Source organism: Nilaparvata lugens, chromosome 7 (assembly GCF_014356525.2).
Source record: "Nilaparvata lugens isolate BPH chromosome 7, ASM1435652v1, whole genome shotgun sequence".
Lineage (NCBI taxonomy): Eukaryota > Metazoa > Arthropoda > Insecta > Hemiptera > Delphacidae > Nilaparvata > Nilaparvata lugens.
In genome coordinates this window covers 28,955,154-28,977,655 of record NC_052510.1, presented here as the reverse complement: position 1 = coordinate 28,977,655, position 22,502 = coordinate 28,955,154, and the positions used below count along the sequence as shown (strand labels likewise).

General features: G+C 33.9%; 1 protein-coding gene across 7 annotated transcripts in view; it reads right to left on the bottom strand.

The window, feature by feature from the left end:
- Positions 1-22,502, bottom strand: part of LOC111050942 (neurobeachin-like protein 2) — a 347,898-nt gene that overhangs the window by 264,213 nt on the left and 61,183 nt on the right. For all 7 annotated transcript variants that reach the window (XM_039432468.1, XM_039432467.1, XM_039432463.1 and 4 more), the window contains exons 27-35: positions 21,352-21,559; positions 20,645-20,763; positions 19,542-19,699; positions 17,429-17,605; positions 16,541-16,667; positions 10,059-10,292; positions 6,634-6,727; positions 5,081-5,239; positions 354-541 (exon numbers count right to left, since the gene is read on the bottom strand). In XM_039432468.1, the coding sequence (XP_039288402.1) occupies positions 354-541; positions 5,081-5,239; positions 6,634-6,727; positions 10,059-10,292; positions 16,541-16,667; positions 17,429-17,605; positions 19,542-19,699; positions 20,645-20,763; positions 21,352-21,559 (1,464 nt within the window). The remainder of the gene's footprint in view (positions 1-353; positions 542-5,080; positions 5,240-6,633; positions 6,728-10,058; positions 10,293-16,540; positions 16,668-17,428; positions 17,606-19,541; positions 19,700-20,644; positions 20,764-21,351; positions 21,560-22,502) is intronic.

Here is a 22,502-nt window from a genome sequence, read left to right as displayed (position 1 = left end):
TTACGGACATTAAATATAAAAAATGCACCAGTAAATGAATATGCAGTATCCATGAGTGGCGACTTATATGCAGTAAGAATTATATGAATTTCATAAAATGCATTTCAAAAATGTAGTTAACGATAAATATCCAGTTGTAAAATTGCACAATACTTGAAGCGGCAATGAATTGACTCCAGTTAGTAAACGCTCATAATCATTATTTTAGCTTTGGAAATTGTTTCCGGTCAGCGATAAAAATATTAGGATGGGATACATTTTTCTAATAATAATGTTGAGTTAATTATTGAAAACTTTGGAAATTTATGTGGATTTTTACTTGGCTAACTTGACTTAATAATTTGTGAATTCACCTTAGATTCCATGAAAGTGGTCCACTGTTGACCCTGACTGTAGGATTGGAAGCCCTCAAAGAAAGCAGGACCCGCTTGAGGCTGAGGCAGGTCGGGCAAATGCTGGCTCATTGCAAGCTCGTCCTTCAGCTTCTCTAGAAGCGCCTTTACCACTGGTATCAAGAACGAGTAATGCTCTTGATTTTCATCTGAAAAATGATAAAAATACGGTATATTAATTTTCAACATTCATTTGCTTGGATTCACTGACAGGGTGAGAAAAGAAGAAAACAGTGAACCAAAATTTTGGTCATTAGAAACGTCGACGCGTACGAGGTGCGGGAAGAGGGAAATCTACCAATATGGATGGGGGATTGAGAATATAAATCACAAATAAAAAACTTGGCATAAAAAATTTGAAGCATGTCTAAATTATTGGAACAGACTTACAATCAATTGACTCCAATCAAATAAGCATAAGCATGTGATATGATAAACCATATGTTTTCGTTGTCATTGATTCATTCATAAATATCAAATGTTGTTGATCCGTTACTAGTAGAAAGTCATGTTCAATTTTATTTGATTAAAGCTCTACAAATGAAGAGTTTACTTATTTCAATTTAATCAAATAAAATGCCGACAAAGAAAAAGACAAAAACGATTGAAAACCGTAACTACGAAGAAGATAAGATGGAATCACATATTGACAAGTTTCTCAAGCCAAAGGAATTATCTATCGACCCAGATTCGCCTACGGCAGAGAGAGAGTGGAAACATTGGAAAAAGACTTTCGAAAATTTCTTAGAAGGAACGACAACCAAAGACAAAATGAAAATATTGGTAAACTTCTTATCACCTGCTTTATACGAAATTGTGGAAAGCTATACTTCATATGAAGAAACTATATCCATGTTGGAAGATATGTTCGTTAAACCAAAGAACGAAATTTATGCACGATACTGCCTTGCTAATGCAAAACAACAAATAGGTGAGTCCATTGATCACTACTATTCTGAACTAAAAAGATTAAGCTTATCATGTAACTTCACTAGAGTGTCAGCCGAAGAAAACAAAAACGAGCATATTAGAGATGCTCTTGTTTCAGGGTTATGTTCTATTGAAATTAAAGAGAAACTTTTTCAACAAGGAGATTTGAGTCTACAAGAAACCGTTTCCCAAGCACGTGTTCTTGAATCCGCAAAAACATATGCCGACTCCTTTAAAAGTACTTGTTATACAAACTCTGTTGAAGAAAATAAAAACATAAGCTTGAGTGAATCTTTCTCAGATGTTAATGCTGTAACCCAAAATCGACAGGCAATTGTAGAGAAATCCGTTCAATGCCAACGTTGCGGATATAAAAAACACTCAAATTCTCAAGAATGTCCTGCAATAGGAAAGACTTGTCATAAATGTTCCCGAATTGGACACTTTTCCCATGTGTGTAAAAGTAAAACGCTCAAAGAAAAACTAACTACGTCAACTATTACTGCAGCTGGTATAGCCAGTAATCTTTCTAAAGCTACAATTATTGTTTCGGTGAATGGAATAAATACACCAGCTCTTATTGATACCGGAAGTGTTGCCAGTTTTATTGATGAAAAATTTGCAAAAACAAATAAATTTAAAACTGCATCAGATTCTTGTTTTATAAGATTTGCATCTGTTCAACATAACACCGCTACAAAAGCATGTGTTTATAGCAATATTGTGTACAAAGGAAATGAATACAACAATATTAAACTCTTGGTATTAAAAGAATGCTGTTGCAATGTGATACTTGGTCACGATTTTTTTATGAATCACTCTACAATAAGTTTAGCATTCAATGGTAATAAACAGCCTCTTGTAATAGATAAGATTATTCTACAACCACACCACCCTTGAAAGATTGCCTCTTGGTGGAGGCCATGATAAAACCATGTTCCCTTTTCAATGACTTGACTCCCGATTGCCACCCAATAACTACCCGATCCAGAAGACACCCACAAGATGACTATGAATTCATGAAGAATGAGGTCAATCGCCTCCTTACAGAAGGAATAATTGAGGAAAGCCAGTCCAGTTGGCGTGCCCAGCCTTTCATTGTAACCAATGGACAGAAGAAACGAATGGTCATAGACTATTCACAGACTATTAATAAATTCACAAATTTAGACGCATACCCTCTCCCATTGATCGAAGATCTTGTAAACACAATTGCCAAGTACAACATTTTTAGTACTGTAGATTTCAAGTCAGCTTACCATCAAATACCGATTCTTGAGAATGAACGACATTACACTGCCTTTGAAGTAGGCCGAAAACTTTATCAGTTCAAACGAATACCATTCGGAGTAACCAATGGAGTAGCTGCCTTCCAACGTACAATAAACGGACTTATAGAAAGAGAGAATTTGAACGACTGCTTTGCCTATTTGGATGATGTTGTCATTTGCGGTTCAGATCAAGAAGAACATGACAGAAATCTTAAGAAATTTCAACAAGTAATTGAATTGTATGGCTTGACTATAAATGAAGAAAAATGTAAATTTTCAAAAAAATCATTGAAGTTCCTTGGGTATGAGATAAAACATGGAGAAATTAAACCTGACCCAGAACGCCTTGCACCACTCATGAACTTTCCACCCCCAAGAAATGCTAAAGAAATGAAACGACTCATGGGATTACTGGCTCATTACTCCCGATGGATTAAAAACTTTTCTCAAAAGATTCACCCCCTGTCCACATACAGAAATTCCCTCTATCTCAAGATCTGATGGAAACTTTGGAATTGTTGAAAAATTAAATTGCTTCCGCGGTACTGCTCTTTGTTGATGAAAATGTACCATTCATAATTGAGACAGATGCATCAGATTTTGCAATTGGTGCAACATTAACACAAAATTCTCGACCAGTAGCCTTTTTCTCACGAACTTTGTCCCAAAGTGAAACCAGGCATTCAGCTGTTGAGAAAGAAGCCTATGCCATTGTGGAGTCTATAAGAAAATGGAGACACTATTTACTACGAAAACAATTCACTTTGATCACTGACCAAAAATCAGTCACATTCATGTTTGGCACTCAACACAATAGAAAAATAAAAAATGAAAAGATACAAAGGTGGCGCCTAGAATTATCTGAATACAAATTCAACATAGTCTACAGACCTGGAAAAGAAAATGCACCAGCTGATGCACTCTCTCGTATATGTATTACAGCTGGTTGTTCAACATTGAACTCAGCTTTGGCAAAATACCATGATGAACTTTGTCACCCTGGTGTAACTCGTTTCTACCACTGGCTCAGAATGAAAAATCTCCCCTATACTGTAGATGATGTAAGGAAAATTTGCTCCAATTGTGCAATTTGCTCTGAAATAAAACCACAGTATATGAAGACAAAAGGAAATCTCATAAAGGCAACAAAACCTTTTGAACGAATTAATATGGACTTCAAAGGACCCGTACAATCAAAAACAAGAAATAAATACCTACTGGTGATGGTTGATGAGTACTCAAGATTCCCTTTTGTATTTCCTTGTCCAGACATGACTGCGAGAACAGTCATAAATTGCCTGGTCTCATTAATATCAATGTTTGGCCTTCCAAGCTATATTCACACAGACAGAGGAACATCCTTCATGTCAACTGAGTTGAAGAGCTTTCTTGGCTCAAAAGGGATAGCAACTAGTAGATCAACGCCTTACAATCCGAGAGGGAATGGTCAAGTAGAGCGATATAATGGAATTATATGGAAAGCAATAACACTAGCTCTAAGATCACGAGGACTTGATTCAAATCGATGGGAGGAAGTGTTGCCTGATGCACTTCACTCTATTCGATCTCTTTTGTGTACTACAACAAATTGCACCCCTCATGAACGAATGTTCCTACACATGAGATCCTCAACAAATGGACAGTCACTACCATCTTGGCTAATGAGCCCAGGACCAGTTTGGCTGAAGAAAATGAACCGAAATTCAAAGCAAGATTCATCAGTAGAAGAAGTTGAATTGATTGAGGCAAACCCAGAGTATGCTCACATTCGTCGCCCTGATGGACAAGAGTCCACTGTGTCGCTCCGTCATCTTGCCCCTAAGATAACACGAAAATCTAGCCGGGTAGAATGATATGATAAACCATATGTTTTCGTTGTCATTGATTCATTCATAAATATCAAATGTTGTTGATCCGTTACTAGTAGAAAGTCATGTTCAATTTTATTTGATTAAAGCTCTACAAATGAAGAGTTTACTTATTTCAGCATGTAATAGAATTGAGAAATAAATGGGCGAATTCGTTGAGAACTCTCATTTCTTCTTCACTAATAATTTAATATTAAAAATCATCAAATATTTCAAGAATAAACTATTAAAATTAACTGAATAAATATAGGTGATCTCCAGTATCAAATAACTACATAAAATTTAAAAACAAACTTAGCTCTTACCAATCATACAAACCATACCAAACTTTCACAAAACAACACAGAGTTACTCTTGAAAACTTGAAAGGACATTGATCAAAAGACAGAGCACAAGTTTGAGCAATTAAAGCAGGAATAAATATTATTGTTAATAATTATATATTATGAATGTATAATTAATTTTCTCTTTCTCATAGCTGCATCGAAGGTTTAAAAAGTAAGTAATGTAAGTTCTCCGACATGTAAGTATTGGAAGTACATTTGAATATTCAACACAATTCCATAGCGTGATGAGTCTATTTTGAAACCGGAGAGCAATTAAGGAGCAATAAAAATACCTGCTATGGCTTTTTGTAGAATTGTGTTGATGAAATATAGAAGATAGCCTCCTTCCTGAAGATCTTTCATTGTGCGCGTTTGTACAAGTGTATGGAGTTTGGCTGTTGACATTGCGCATAGCTCGAGATTGCTATTCGCAGCACAGCTCAGAATTATACCTGCAGAAAAAAAACGTTATCACTAGAGCACTAGACTAACAGAAAAAAAGGATCACTATAGTAATTTTTATTAGAAACTATAAACATTGGCTAATGTTTATTAGCAACAGCTAATGAAAATTCTAGTAATTAATAAGGCCTTCAATAGGTCTTCAATATGCAACTACATGAGAAGAATCATCAATTTCATGGAACACCTCCCATGATACTCGCTCCCAGCGGACAGGTTTTCCTTGCTGGGTAGCCGCCATAGGAAAACAATTAAAATAAGAAATATCTCAATAAACTTAATAATAGTATATTTAAGTTTTGAGTTTTTGTATTTTTTGTATTATTATTTATGTTCAATTTCTGATCTTACTTGTGATTAATTTGAAATCTAGGTTAAATTCTTCTGTCTATATTGTTTTTGTTCAAAAGGCAAATAAATTGATTTGATTTGACACTACAATATGAATAAAGATTATTTCATTCATAAGAAGGCAAACAAAGCGGAACAGTAGATGTTTCAGGATATAAGAGAAAAATGAAGAGTTTGAAGGAAGATAAGTAAGGTATGAGAAGTGAACTAGTTAGAAAAAAAGCAAATAATATATTGTATGGCTTGTTCACTTTCGTATTTGGGGCTACTTGTATGCACAATAAAAAATATTGCGTCAATATTATTAAACTAATATCCAAAGTTGAATGCTGATAATCACCCCCAAGACTTCTGTGCTGGCAAATGAGTTTTGGATAGTAGCGCTCATAGAATTTCCATCTAGTAGTTAGCGCTGTTATCAATATTTGTAGTAGCAGAAGTATTTGGGGTGGTTTACAACATTTAACTTTGGATTTTTGTTTAATAATAATTATTTATCAATTAGCATTTGAATAAATGCAATTCCTCATCAATTTCCATCTTTACAATAAACATTTGAAATTGACTTTAAATATTTTATTTCTATTACTATGTGCCGTGATTTGTAATTTTTATTGTATGGGTTATACAGTGAAAATGCTTCAGAATTCATTCAAGCAAAAGTTCACAATTATACTTTACATAAGTACTCAACAGGGAAACTATCAATAATTATTAGTTGTAAATATAAAAAAATCAATAATTTAAACATCAAAAAATATAAATGAAATTTAAACCTTCGGGTACCTATGGCAGGAACCTCAATTGTTTGAATTGTGATTAAAAATGTTTATTTGATATCATAAGTCATAGTGCAGGTAGGTTTAAAATATGTCTAGAATGATTCAATAGCTTGATTAAAAATAATGGTGAATTATCATAAAGACATTGGAATAAATTAAAAAAATATGTTGAGGACAATATCTATATAAAAATTATGATGTTGAAGAATATTGTTTTACTAACTAATCCGAGATATTGATAGAGCAATTACCAAAAGCTAGTTTAGCCATTTCTGTCCATTCTTCTCCTGGAACTTCTTGAAATACTAGAAGAGAATCTAGAAGACCGAGAACTCCATCCAGTAACTGAAAAAAACCAATATTCTTATTCATTTATAAGTCAATGAAATCAAAATTTTTCATTCAAAATGAGCATGACTAATACTATATTATTATGTTGAATTTATAGTGAAATTCAAATAGGTCAACCATGATAGGATATTAGAATTCATTTGCTTGATTTAAATACACCCTGAGTAATACCCTGTTATATTATCCTGTATAATATTCTGCTTATTATCATGACAAATCAGCCTAAATCAATTAATACCCTGTATTTATTTATTTAGCGTATGGCAGATACACAACAAATATATAGGCTACAGTAGCTCATGAGTCTCAAATGCCTAGATATACCACTGTATATTTCCAATTTCTTTGAGATGTTGTGTAGTTTTCGGTAATAAGAACATAAGTTTGTCTGACCGCCATCATTTGCTAGTCTATTTAGCAAAAGTTCAATACCCTGTGTTGATTCATGCACAATCTCTTCACAATTCACGATATTTTTAATATTACGTCTGTAGTGATAAAGGTTATAGTGGTGGAGTGTAAGATAAGTCAGGTCAGCGAATGAAATTTACTGTACAACGCTTTACTAACTGAATGTTTTTTGAAATTATTACTAAACGAAAATCCAAATTAAATGCTGTAAGTCACCCCGAAAAGAAATCCAGGAGGACGACGACCGAGAGGAAGACCACGACGGAAATGGTGGAGTCAAGTGAAGGCTGATATGGAGAGAATTGGAGCAACCGATGAGAATCGAGAGAAGTGGAGGGGCTTTGTTGGTGCGGCTAAATATCTACTTAGATATGTATGGCCATGGCAGTAAGTAAGTAAATCACCCCGAAGACTTCTCCTACTGCAAATATTGTCAACAGGGTAAACAGCTAGAAGGAAATTCGATGAGCGCTACTATTCAAAAATTATTTGTCAGCCCGGGAATCGAACCCAGTACCTCCTAATTGCCGGTCAGGAATGCTTACCCTTACACAAAACTGACATTCTCTGGAAAGCAGCACCCATTTTATATGAAACCATTGCGGCCAGCCAATCTACAGATGCAAATTACTGAGATATTGCAATTATTTAAATGCTAATGAATTAATAATTTTATTTAACGAAAATCCAAATGATTTATTTTTCAATTTCGTACCTTTCATAATGTGTGGTTGCTTTTAATAAGATTTCCTACCAGTAAAATCTCTTTTTTTTGTTGGAATAACTGTGAGACATTCATCCCACCAACAAAAGCCATACGAATTTACTTTACTTATAGTAACAATACATTACCTCAACATTTATCTTATAGTTGAGAAATATTCCTTTTCTACTTCTATTTCTATTCAACTACTCAGCATTTCTATTCCTATTCCACTTCCTTGTATATTTCTATTTCTATATTATTTTCAAGTATATTCCTATTCTCTTTACATTATTCTGATTTTTATATGTATATTTCTATTACTAGTTCACCTATTTCTTATTGTATATTGATATTGCAACCACAACTCATATGACAATATTGTCATGCAACTAATACCATAGAGAAAAAGATAGCTTTAGAAGATATTCTAAGGAATAGGTCGTTCATGTTTGAAATTTGAAGCCGATTTTTTGTTAACTGAAGCCGATTACTGTCAACTACTGTCTATTATTACTGTTTTGGAGGGATGAGAGTGTAAGAACGGCACAGTATGAGAGACTACCAGCGTCACGGAAAAGAACTTCGAGGACAATAAGCTTGAGTGAAATATGGAACATGAATGCCCGCCCTATACGTATACCATGGCATATCGAGGCTATGGTGAGGGAAGATGAACGAGAGGAGGCGGAGGAGGAGAAGACTAATTATGGATGGTGCCAATCTGAGCAACATACATTCTTCAAGTTTTGAATATGTATATTGTATATTGTATATTGTTTATACTTTCTACGAAGAAGAATAAAGCTAATTACAATTCATTCAAATTCGAATTATAGAATGCTATATAATTATAAGTATTTAATGAAAAATCACAGATATTATGGATAAACTTTAAAAATAATATTAAAACACTATGTTATAAACTTTGAATTTTAAATTTTTAAGGAAAATTGACAGATTTTTAAAATTTCAAATGAACAATTTTCAGAATTATTGACAGATTTTATCAAATTTTTTCGCTCGATTTGAAATTGTTGATCGCGTGGTATTCATGGACTAACATTTACAAACTCAACTGATTGACGAATTCTTCACGCTGACGTCCATACTGTACTGAATTGGACCAAAAATACTTTGTCAATAGACAATAATTTCGTCTGGCAGTCTATGTAATTTGCGGTTGATGACTGCATAATATCTAGAGAATTAGTTAGGGAAAGCATAGTACACTGTAAATATCTTCCCCTTTCATGGTGTATACAAAAAAACAGACAACACTAATTATAAAGAGCTTGCATTTAAAACAACGAATTATAGTGATCAAAGATAAGCCAGCACTCTATTTCACTACGAATTATCGAGGGGACCGGAATAAAATGCTTTACTACTAATTACAGTAGAAACCTCGATAATATTAGTAATCCTCTATTATTATTATTATAGTAGGTGCTCGGTCCCTTGCAAGAATCTCTATAATTCGTAGTAAAAGCAATGTATTTCGGTCCTCTCGATAAGTCGTAGTAAAATAGAAAGCTCGATTAACTTTGGCCTCTATATTTCGTAGTTTTACAGCTAGAACTCTCTACAATTCGTAGTTCCTGTTTTTTTTCATACATCATGGAACTCGGAAATAATTACATTTTACTATGCTATCGCCAACTAATTTTCCATACATGAATCATCAACCGGAAATCACATAGTCCAGTATTAGAACCATATTTAATATAGATGAGAATCTTAAAAATATAAGTTGATTGAATTCTGAACATTTTTCGTTTACAACTTTGTCAATATTTTTTGAAAATTTTCATTTTAAAACTCATTTTTGAGTTTAATTTCTATCTATCTATGTTTGAATTTATCTAAAGTATATTCAACTATTCATTTCATTTATTTCAATTTATCAACGTTTTATTTTTACGTTTTGATGTTTTTAAAATTATTTTTATCTATAATTTATATCATAAATAAGTTCTCTTTGCTCAGTATTTATTAACTAAGTTAATATTTAGCATTCTATAATTCATATTATGTTTTCTTCTTCAACCTCCATGATTAGCCTCCTCCTACTCATCATCTCCCTCTCATCCTCCTGCATAGCTTTATAATTCGTACTCTCTATAATTCGTAGTAGACGCTTGGTCCCGTCAACAACGAATTATAGATGTGGGAATTATGGAGGTTGGAGTGCAGTGTACCGGTACTGACCCTGGCGGACACGTTGTTGGAGTGGTGGTTGTTGGGGTTGTGGAGCACAGTGAGGTCGTAGACCCAGCGCAGCAGTTGTGCGGCGTTGTGCGACGTGTTGGGCGAGTCACGCATGTCACTCAGTGCAGCTGTCACTGCCATCTCCACAATACGCAGCTTCAGCTCCACGTGCGAACAGTGCAGTCTGTTGTTCAGCCCAACCAGGTTGATGCATGCCATCACCTCGCCTCGCTCCTACACACACACACACACATTATATTCATATACATTACACTAATCCTATTATATTAAGCGAGCAATTTCTGTATATATTTTTATATTTGGTTTTTATATTTATTTATGTCCAATGGATCTCGAAAACGGCTCTAACGATTTTCACGAAATTTGGAACATAGTAGGTTTATGATATAAAAATTCGATTGCACTAGGTCTCATCCTTGGGAAAACTCGCTGAAGAACATGAAAATGATAATAATAATTCAGCCTTGGAAAAACAGATGATAATTTCGTCGTTTGTCGATGAAGATGCGTGTGCCTGTGTGGGAGATCAGCTGTGCAATCAATCAGCTTACCGTATTTCACGAGAAATATTATCTAGAAATGTTAATAGACTTGATCAAAATAATCTGATTTGTTGACATGACATGTTATAATATCATTCTGAATTAGAGTAAATCATAATATTCAAAGTTAATCATTATTTTACAGTTTTAAGTGATTAGTGAGTGTTATTTTGTTATTCAATTTGATTTGTAAACAATCTAAATTAGAACTTTTCTGTTTTCAAATATTTGGACTGAAAATTGGACCTGAATTCAAGTGTATGGAGGAGCATAACCTACTTTTTGGACTATTTATAGTGTATAAATCAAAATTCGGGGAAGAAACCGTTTTGGGCTGTGCCTGTTAGTCCTTCTCCAATCATTTTGAACAATTATTGTATTCTGTTTATCTTTTTCCCTTTTTCATTTGCAAAGGTCTTGAAACGTGTCGAAAAAGGGAATAAAGAAAGGCGACATCTTGAGTCCACTACTTTTTATTGTCATTATGGACGAAATACATAAGATTTGCAAGCGGAGGACAGGGAGAACAATGGTGGGTCGTTGGAACTTGAGGCCAATCTTGGTTCAAGCCATGTTGTTTGCTGATGACATAGTGCTGAATGCAGACTCAGAAAGAAAATTGAAAGAAGCTGTAACTGAGTGGAATGAGGAAATAAAGAGGAAAGGAATGGAATTGAATGTAAATAAGAGTAAAGTGATGGTGGTAAATGGAAATTAGGGAGAAAGAGTGGTGATTGAAGTAGAGGGGCATCGAATGGAACAGGTGGAATCATATGAGTATCTGGGAACAGTCATCAATGAAGATGGAAAATTGGATAAAGAAATAAGAAATAGAATCTCTAAAGCTAGTCGGGCTTTCTAGGGTACAAGAGAATGTATTTTTGGAAAGAAAGAAGTGAGTACCACAGTGAAGAATAGAGTATACAAAAGCATCATAGAGCCTATAGTTTTATACGGAGTGGAAAGTTGGCCCTTAAAATCACAGCAAATGAGCAGAATTAGGGCAGTTGCAATGAAGTGCCACAGAAGAACGGCGGGAAGAACGTTGAGAGATAGAATAAGAAGTGAACGGATCAGGGAGGAAATTGGAATGAAGGATATAAAAGAAGTTATAGATAAGAGACAATTAGGATGGTGGGGTCATATACAGAGGATGGATGATGAACGGAAAGCCAAACAATATGCAAATGTGGTTGTGAGTCGTAGGAGGAAGAGAGGACGGCCCAGGTACTCGTATGAAGAGCACATAAGAAGATTGGGAGAGGAAAGAGGAAAGACGGTGGGGCAGATGCGGAGGCTGGCTGTGGATCGGGACAACTGGAGGCGGTGGTCCGAGGCTACCCCGACGCTGTGAGGCACAAGCGGGGCAGAGAGAAAGAAGAAGAAGAAGAAGAAGAAGAAGAGAAGAAGAAGAAGAAGAAGAAGAAGAAGAAGAAGAAGAAGAGAAGAAGAAGAGAAGAAGAAGAAGAAGGAGAAGAAGTGTTCTGTTTATCAATAAGTAAATAACGAGCGAAGCTCGGTGCCCCGATATTTTAAATTTAATCACAGTAAAAATAATACTGTCAACTAGGGAATGTATTCCCTAGATTATGCACTATTCCCAATAGAAAGAGTGATTCAGAACCGATTAATGAAACTGAATACAGGTACAGATACCTAAGGATGAACTAAGTAGGAACAGATTTCACTAACGGAAGAACATGCATAATACACAGTCGTCATACATTGTTGTGCCATTATAGCTGTGATCACAGAGAAACGCCCAGAGCAAAATTATTTTAAGGTTAGGTTTTTTATCTCCACATTTTTGTTGTTTATTTTTACTTCGCTCCTCTATTTGAGGTTAAATTATTAATTTGTAATTTTCCAGTAGTTTATTTATCGTTATTGGTTGTTTATTTTATGTTAGAAGCTTCTTGCTGAGGATGAACATGCATGAAGAAAATGTGTATGATAAACATGCATGTTCTAGCGTTAGTGGCCAGCCTAATAGAGAGAGTGATGATTCACAACCGATGAATGAAGCTAAATAGACGAATAGATTACGTAAGGCACAACGATTCGATTAAGCAACAACGAGGCATCTAAATAGAAACGGCTATGATATTATCCGTTAGGCTGGTCACTAACGATAGAACTTGCATGATGAACATGCATGTACATTCATACTGGAAAATTACAATTAATAATTATATAAAAATAATTTAACCTCAAAAATATAACAGCAAAGACAAAAATAAACAAGAAAAAAATCGGAGAAACAAAAACCTAACCTTAAATTTTTTTCTCAAAGCTTTTCACTGTGATCACAGCTGTGATGACACAACAATAATTGTATGTCGACTGAGTGTCATGCATGCTCTACCGTTGGTGGACATATAACAAGAAATAGCAATGATATTATACGATAAAATTTTTCTATGTTTTTGTCTTTTCTTCCTCAGAATTTGAAAACCATAGTAGAAAAGGGTTACTATTTTTTACCTATAAGGATGAATAGAATAGAATAGTTATGTGTATATCTAGAGTGAAAAGTACGACTTTTTCTCCCTGTGGGAAAAAGTTTGAAGCCCGAGGCGAAGCCGAGGGCAACAATTTTCCTGAGGGAGAAAAAGTATTTTTTGCTCGTGATGTACACAACATTTTTCCTCCATAGACATTTTTTTATAGAAACTGCAAATCAAATCATTTCAATAACTTACGTTATTGGTGACAATGTTTCCTAACAACATAACCTAAAATCTAAAACGTAAAACCCGGTCGTCTGATTGGCACCGCCGATTGCGCTATCTATCGGCAAAAGTTATAACAATTATCAGCTGAGCGGCTATCAAAAATGGCTGACTCCAGATCACGCGGTTCAGATTTGAATTGCAGATGAAAAATATATGTTGGCTGGTATTTTGAATAGAATAAAATATTTTAAAATTTGTATAAATTTTTATCCTCTACTAATAGTAAGAATATAATATCATACAAACATATAATTATTTCATGAGTTGATGAAATTTCTGGTTGTGGTATTGAATTCAGTTGATTCAATGACAGACACCTCTATTATGCTTCCTCATCTGAGCTTAGACCTTCTAACATATTTCAAATGTAAGTTTTTAAAATAGAGATGCTTCCCATGATATTTAAATGGGGTCACTTTTCCTCCCTAGGGAGTTTTTCTATTTTTTACTACCGAGAGCGAAAAAAGGACACTTTAGTATTATGTTTCAGGGAGTAAAGTAAGTACGTTGGACAGTAGGTGGAGGAAATAGAAATTTTTTATTCATTTACATTAACCAATGCACAAATCGAATACACGATTAGAAAAGGACCAACAGGCCTAGCCCAAAACTGTTCCCTTTCCGAATTTTGATAATAGTAAGCCAATGTTTCTATTTAATAGTTTAATGTTTCAATAGTTTTCTATTTATTTAATAAAAAACAATAAAATCATACATCACTAAAATCAATAAATTATACGTGTAAACAAAATAAAATTAATTTAAATTATTTCCATTAATATACAAATGAACAATCTAATCAATAAAATGTACATAATATTCAACAATACAATATATGAAATTTACTACAAATATAAATAAATTGCATTTTTCGGAAATTAACCTACTCAACTATGGGAAACCCATGTTCTAGAGCAGGTGTAGTAGTAATACAATTAAATTTAGAGTGCAAATACACTGGATAAGTGAGCTTACATATTGTTCGAAATTATGTTTTCTATATTATGTCTTCCAGTTGTTGTGATCCAGTTTTTAACGGCGCATTTAAATTTTCTTGAGTTTTCTATTATCTTGATGTGTACAGGAAGTAAATTGTGGAGTTTTGGTGCTAGGTGGTTGAAGTGTCTAGGTGGTATGTTGCCTTCCTAGCCTATTACAAATTATTGTAATATTATGAGAAATTTAATAACACAAGTCTGTATGCATAAGGGTATAAAGTTAAAGGAATAAGGGTGATTTTTGAGACCATAGTAACCATTTTATACTATGATCTCAAAGAGTGGTTTGATTTTAAAATTTTCAGAATAAAGGATAAAAATAAAACTTTACTTCTAACGGATAATATAACAGCCTTTTCTATTTAGATGTCTCGTCCTGAGGAGAATGGGAATGTTGCATAACAAAGTTCAGTCACTTTTTAGTTAAAACCAGTGAAATGGAAGTAAACTTGGGAGAAATTGGTTGAAATGCATTAAATTACGAACATCATCACTGCATGCAAAGCATTGCAGCCAATGACACGTGACAGCTGAACCTTATATTACATATATCAAAAGTAAATATACATGGGAGGTTATTTTTGTTTGCAGATGATGCATTGATATTTTTGAAAGGGCGAAGCTGGGTTGAAGTTAAGGAAAATGCTCAAAATGACCTTTTTTACATAAAAACATGGCTTGATCAGAATACATTGACAATGAACACCACGAAAACGAAATTTATGCCAATATCATTGAGACCAACGACCGATTACAATTTATCAAGTTTGAAAGTTCACTGCTGTGGGGATTTTGTCAGTGTTACATGTGGGTGTTCTTGTATTGAAATGGTCACTTCCTACAAGTATTTGGGCGTATTTTTCGACCATAGGATGAGGTGGTCTGCTCACATTGAATACATAAAAAAAAGACTTAGAAAATATATATATGCATTTAGAATGATGAGCGATGTACTGGAAAAGAGAGAGATTAGAATGGCATACTTTGCATATGTCCAGTCCCTTTTGGAGTTTGGTATAGTCGCATGGGGTGGTGCTTGCAAGACGGTACTTCAGCCACTCTTTATTGTCCAGAAAGCCATTTTGAAAGTAGCTCTAAAAAAAAATCCTCGTTTCTCAACTAAAATTCTCTTTGAGGAGACTGAGGTCCTGACTGTAAGACAGCTCTTCATTAAAAACATTCTAATACATTTATTCTCCATTATGAACATTCTTGGGCCCATTACACATATGCATCAAACGCGGTATGCTGTTAACACTGGTATTACAGCTATACCCCTCCAGAGATCCCTTACACAAACAAATTCCTTCTATATTTCACATGTTCTGTACCGTAACTTGGCTCGTCACTTCCCACACCACATAGTATTTCAGGACGTCTCAAAATCCTTATTTAAATTGGAATTGAAGAAATTTTTAATACAGCTGGGAGTGGACAATTCAGAAAACATCATCACAACAAATTATACCTACCTTAATTGATAAATTCGCTGGTGGTGACAACCTGACTACTGTTCTTGGAATCTGTATGCATCATTACAGTAATTAACCTTTTATTATTTTTTTTGAGCTATCCAATAATCCTCTGTACATAATAATAATATTAAATAGGATTCTGAATGCAGCAAAATTAGTGTTTCCTTTCTTTCTAACAAACTTATAATATGCAACTCTGGTTTGCGCACAGGCATTTTTTGCCCATGCAGACCATTTTCTAAAGATTTACTTGGCTTACTGTATTCATGAGGTTGATTTTATTCTTTGTTATTTTTATATTGATAATGAGTAGATAAGATTATTACTTTGTATGTAAAGTGCATTTTTTTTTTTTTTTGAAATAAATATCTTTTGTCTGTCTGTCTGTCTGTCTACAGTGTTGCTAGCTTGAGTAAAACTTTTCAATTTCTTTTAAATTCACAATAATCAAACTTCTTTCTAGACTATCTTAAGCTGGGTTCACACATAAAAAATGTTTCACAAACTTGTATGCTAATACGGTTTGGGAAATTTTATTATATTTGGAAAAAAAATGTTTGCCCATGGGAAGTGTAGGCATGTCACAAACAAAACAATGTAGGGGAAGCAGTGGGCCGTCTGACCGGTCGAGCCAGCATCTTTTTTGAGCTGAATCTTTACTCCCAAAACCGATTGACTAAGTTACATTATCCATGATGAAAATTGACTAACCTTCCATGCATCCTTTTGACTGGCATCAATTCCTCGCCACATGATTGTGAAGAGAATGTTGACGACCAGATAGCACAGCTCCTGCTCTCTATCAAACACTTTTTCAGCATCCAAAGCTTTCAGTTGTCTGCAGTTGAGAATGATAATCAACAATTATTGGACAAACAAACAATCATTCTTAAATTTGGAATATCAAAGAGAATAGTTGTGTGACAAAATTCAAAAACTGAATGTTTGCTAACAATGAATGATTTTATCATTTTTTCAATTTGAGCCGCCTAGTAAAATATAAGAGTCCTGATTTTTACTTAGTTGAACCCAATGTACCTAGAATACAATGTATGCAATACAATACCTAGAATACAAATTTGAATGAAATCAATCTAAACCATTTCTAGCTCATATGTATATTTTACCGCATTTGTTGTTGGGAAACAGAACATAACATTGAAATATTAACATTACAGATATCGGGTTTTATTGGATACTTCATCTATATCGGTGAGTTATTGTAGATTATCATGTGGAATTATTTAGGTCCATTGGATAAAAGGTAGCAATTATTGCAAGTTTTCGATCAAAGACAAAACGTCTCCGACTATAGAAAAATATTTTCGAACTGATAGAAAAAATAATCGGAACAGTTAAGCTCAGCTGTAGTTAGTTAAGGTGGAATAAAATCGATGATGCGTTTGTGCATTGAAATTTGAGTTTGGCTCAAATGATTTATGTGCAACTGATATAATATCGCTTTTATTTCACCTTAATATGGAGAAATTCTACAATATCTCTGTTCATAGAGTAAATTGTAGTTAGTTGAATCAAAGATACCCACAAACTTGATTCGACATAATAAGTGGTTGTGGAAAATGATGGAAGTGAACTCACTGCAGAGCGTCGAAAAGAATTTCGTCCTCAGTGGCTTCATCGACTGCAACCGTCTGAGAGTTGAGACTCAAACTGGACTGGCTGGTGATCGAATTGCTGCTCTCCAGTGACAGCTGCGGCGAAGCTGGCGCATCTTCACCATCTCCTTCGTCACTACTAGACTGAGATCTTCTGTCACTGAAAACATCAAATGAATGAATGAACGTAGTATAAATCATGAAACCTTCACTTTGAGATGTAGGTCCCCTCATCACTCTTCATCATCCGTATCATTACCCACACATAAGCTCAGCCTAGGCTGAGCATCATACTCAGCCAAAAAAATCCAGTATATAGATTCAGAATACTTGCATTGCAGTCAAGATACACTTATATTTTAGGACAGACGAACAGTGTTAGAAATTAGTGTTAGGACTAACACTAATTTGATTCAATGACACCAAAGATACCATGGGCAATGAAACAATGTTTTGTAAAGAAAAAACTTGTAAAGAATAACGTAAAAAAACAACGATCTTCATTTTTTCTTCATCATTTAAGAGTCTTAGATCATAATTGAGAAGTGTTATTGAAATCCCAGAAAAATCAAGTTCAACTTCAATACAAATGAGAAGAATTTTTTCTTTCTTACAACAATAACTTAGAAAGTGCAAATGTTTGCTAATGTATGACAATTAAGCTAGATTGCCACATAACATTGATTGATAGTGAAAGTGACCGGTAGGCTGAGTATAAGTTACACACACATCGATTTTTAGACCAACCATTTTTTGCCGTCCTTATCAATTATATCCTATTATATTAAGCGAGCAATTTCTGTATTTTTATATCTGGTTGTTTTTATTTATTTATATCTGGATATTTATGTTCAACGGATCTCGAAAACGGCTCTAACGATTTTCAGGAAATTTGGAACATAGTAGGTTTATGATATAAAAATTCGATTGCACTAGGTCTCATCCTTGGGAAAACTCGCTGAACGACATTAAAAGGATAATTCATCCTTGGCTGAAACAGCTGTGGATTGTAAAAAGTGAGTGAGCGAGTATGTGAAAAATCAAAATATCGCATTCCCGAAATTCATAAGATGACATAATTATAGCCAGCTGTGAAATATAAACACGATCATTTTAGAGAATTGTGTTATGTTTATAAATAAAATAATAAAAAATATCGGGGCACCGAGCTTCGCTCGTTATCTTTATTTATTGATAAACAGAACACAATTCTCTAAAATGATCGTGTTTATATTTCACAGCTCGCTATACGTCATCTTATGAATTTTGGGAATGCGATATTTTGATTTTTCACATACTCACTTTTTTACTATCCACAGCTGTTTCAGCCAAGGATGAATTATCCTTTTAATGTCGTTCAGCGAGTTTTTTCATGGATGAGACCTAGTGCAATCGAATCTTTATATCATAAACCTACTATGTTCCAAATTTCGTGAAAATCGTTAGAGCCGTTTTCGTATTCCGTTAAACATAAATAACCAGATATAAAAATAAACAGATATATGAATACAGAAATTGCTCGCTTAATATAATATGATATAGGTGCCCCGATATTTATATTAAACAGATGATGGTTGTCATGTTCCGTTTAATCAGATAAAGACGGCAAAATATTGTACTAACGAAAATCGATGAGTGTGCAGTGTTTGTGGCTTCACAGTGACAATGTCATTGCCATAAGTTGCCATAATGGGACTATTCGTACTCGCACGCCTCTGCTCAGTGCAAACATTCAGTGCAAATGTCAACTCATGGAGATTATATTTCCATTGTGCCGGTCACTTTCACTTTCACTGATACAATCCACGTCTAATAATTAACATTTGAAAATTCATCTCCCAAATATATTCTGCAATTCTGCGATAAAGGAAAAGAACATAAAAAAACGTAGAATAAAATATTCCTCTTCTTTGAAATATAGTGGCCTAAACAATATGATGAAGCACAATTCTAATAGTTAATAAATCCTGTGCCACGTCTATTATTTATATCAATTATTATTTATATGAATTTTATAATTGGGCCTACACATCTAATGCATCTAAAACAAATCACATTGTTGAGTTGAAAGGCAAATTCTATTATGAATTAATTACCTATTAGTGAAGCTGATAGTGTCCATATCGAGACCAAGAGAAGCAAGTAGCTGAGAAGTCCTGACTGGTAATGGACTTTGTGGCTCTTCAAGTGAAGTCAAACTACGCCGCTTCTTCAGTCGGCATCTAGCTGTTTCTCCAAATTCCTCAAGACTCTCCTGAAATTATAGAAATACTATTCTGAAACTAGTGTTAAAAGTATGTTTACACAATCGAATGAACTAATCGAATATTAAAATCAAAGTTGAAACAAGGGGAAATAGATTTGAGATTACTCCCAGAACTTCAAGATGGTGAGTGGGAAATTGAACAGAGACTCTCAAAAATAAACAAATAATCAATAATCAGCAAATACTGCAACAATTTGACAACATTTTTAAAACGTGTGACAAGTACTTCAGCTCCTGTTTTAAATTCAAGATTCTTGGCTTTATACGGTGGGGTACTGAATATTCAAATTACATCAAAACAAACAAAAATAGAGGCAATAAGTTCCCATGAATACGGCAATTCAATTTATTCTGATAGTCTATAATATAATACATTACAGTATATAATAAAACAATATAAAAGTCTTAAAACACCCTTTATTTAAAAACAAAAACTTTAAAATAGTTTAACAACTAGTCAGGTTATAAAACCTTTATAATAAACGTTTTGAATACCAAAACCTTTATAATAAACGTTTTGAATACCAAAACCTTTATAATAAACGTTTTATAACCTGACGATGGTGTGATCACCGAAACTAGTTGTTAAACTATTTTAAAGTTTTTTTTTAATAAAGGGTGCTTTAAGACTTTTATATTGTTTTATTAATTTAAAAAGTAGCCCATGTGAATGAAGTGTTTTTTAAATTATATTATTCTATAATATAATTGCTTTATACACGTAAGGGATAGAAAATTCACGAATAAAGCATCATCACGTCTGAACTACCCTAATGATTAACTTGAAATTCTGCATTAAGATTCTTAATTTACAGAGGATGATTATAGGCCTATTTTATATTCTTCAAAATTTCAGTAGGTCAAGTTTTTAATCAAATCCTTGCAGAGCATGGGTTACCTACTAGTAATTAGTATAATAAAAATGTGGTTTACCTGCATTTCAACAGTTTTCTGCTTGAATGAAGTGTAAACAGATGCAACAGCCGAAGTGATGTTATCTGCAGCATAATGAATGTTATCTGCTACAGCATGACTTACGGTTTCAGCCACTTCTGTTGAATAAATGAAGAACATTTAATTACAAACAAGGATATTATTACAGTATAATATAATAACTTAATCTGTACATAGAACCATAGTAAATAATTCATGAGATAGTCTGGGATAATCATAACCACGAGCTAATCATATTTTATTCAATGGCTTATTAAAAAAAACTACCAGAATCTAATAAAAAGGTTTCCAGGGAAGTTTAAATATAGTTGTATGAGTTGTAACAAGAAATCAAAATGGTGAGTGAAAGTGTTTTTCAGGCTTAAAATGTTCTTCAACTGGATATTTTACCATACTCTTCTTACATGAATTATTCAGCCAATTTTCTATTCATTTTTATCCTCTAAACTCTTGATTAGTAGTATTATGAAAAAATTAGTAATGGATAGGAGGAGACGACCTTATTTTGGAGACACCAAAATTGGGTCCTATCAAAATTCGGGAGGGAAGACAGTTTAGTTCCCTTTTCCTCCCAATAGTTCGCAAGAGTACTGTTACTTTAATAAACACAGCTAAATACTTTCTCTTCTATCGAGCAAGCCCAACATTCTTTTCCAACCAATTTAATGTTCAATTTGTATTCTCACCCTTGATTTCCAGCTCTAGTGTGGAAGCAGCATCAGACATGGACAGTCGCGACACTGAAGAGGGGGAGCATCTGCCGCCAATGCTGCATGGGCCAATCACATCCGAGCTGTCTTCTTCGAAAGACATCAGATCTGGCAGCGAATCCGATTTCCCAACGCTGATTGGACACTTGACAAGCAGTCGTGTTATACAGTCTTGCCATCCCAACTGCGAAGCAAATTCAATTTATTGGACACTGTAGTCAGAGATTTTACTGAATTTATTATCCATGATGAAATTAAAAAAACCTATAAGTAGTATTTTTATTTAAAACGGTTTTATTATTAAAAAACTTGAGATTTTGATGGGTTCTGCTTGAACTCAACTTTACTCAGAGTTTAAGGCTCAACCTTCAACTGGAGATGGTGCCTTGAGCTTCGAAACCCTAGGTTGTGTGAAATGAAATCATTTTAGTAGAAAAGACAAACTTGTGTTTTCAATTCATCATATTTAATTCATTGATAGTTATTTTGATACATTGATAGTTGATTCGTAGAACAAATTTAAATATAGCCTATTGTGCACTTTCTCCATAGCTCAAACGTTTAGAAGATTTTTGATTTCACATTACTGAAAAATTGATTCTAGTTTATAAGAACAGATAGCACCTTCAATTCATTCAAATTCACTTCGATATTCAAACCTGCTTTTTTCAGAGATGTTGTAGAATTCTTAAATGATTAATAGTCTACATACAAATTATGTAATGAGCATTGAAACATAACTTAATTTTGTAACAATAAAAACCACCCAAGCAGAACGAGAAAACAATTCCTGGTTTTACCGAAGCCCGGCTAAGACATTCGAACACGGTCAAATTGAGTAGGCTTTACACACGTGCAATGGAATTATCGACAGCAACTATTGCCATATAAATCGTTTATTGCAGTGCATGTGTTGTAAAGGCCTATCCCCCTACTTGGCCATGTTCAAGCGTCTTGAATAAGCTTGGTGAAACCGGGCATTCCATCACAATGATTTCAGATGAGAAATATTATATTTTCATCACTTATTGAGGTTCAAGAATAATTCTCGTATTGTCTCAACGTCAAGCTATCTACTGTATTTGATATTAGTACCAGATTATAAGTGTGTCATTGGAATCAAATGG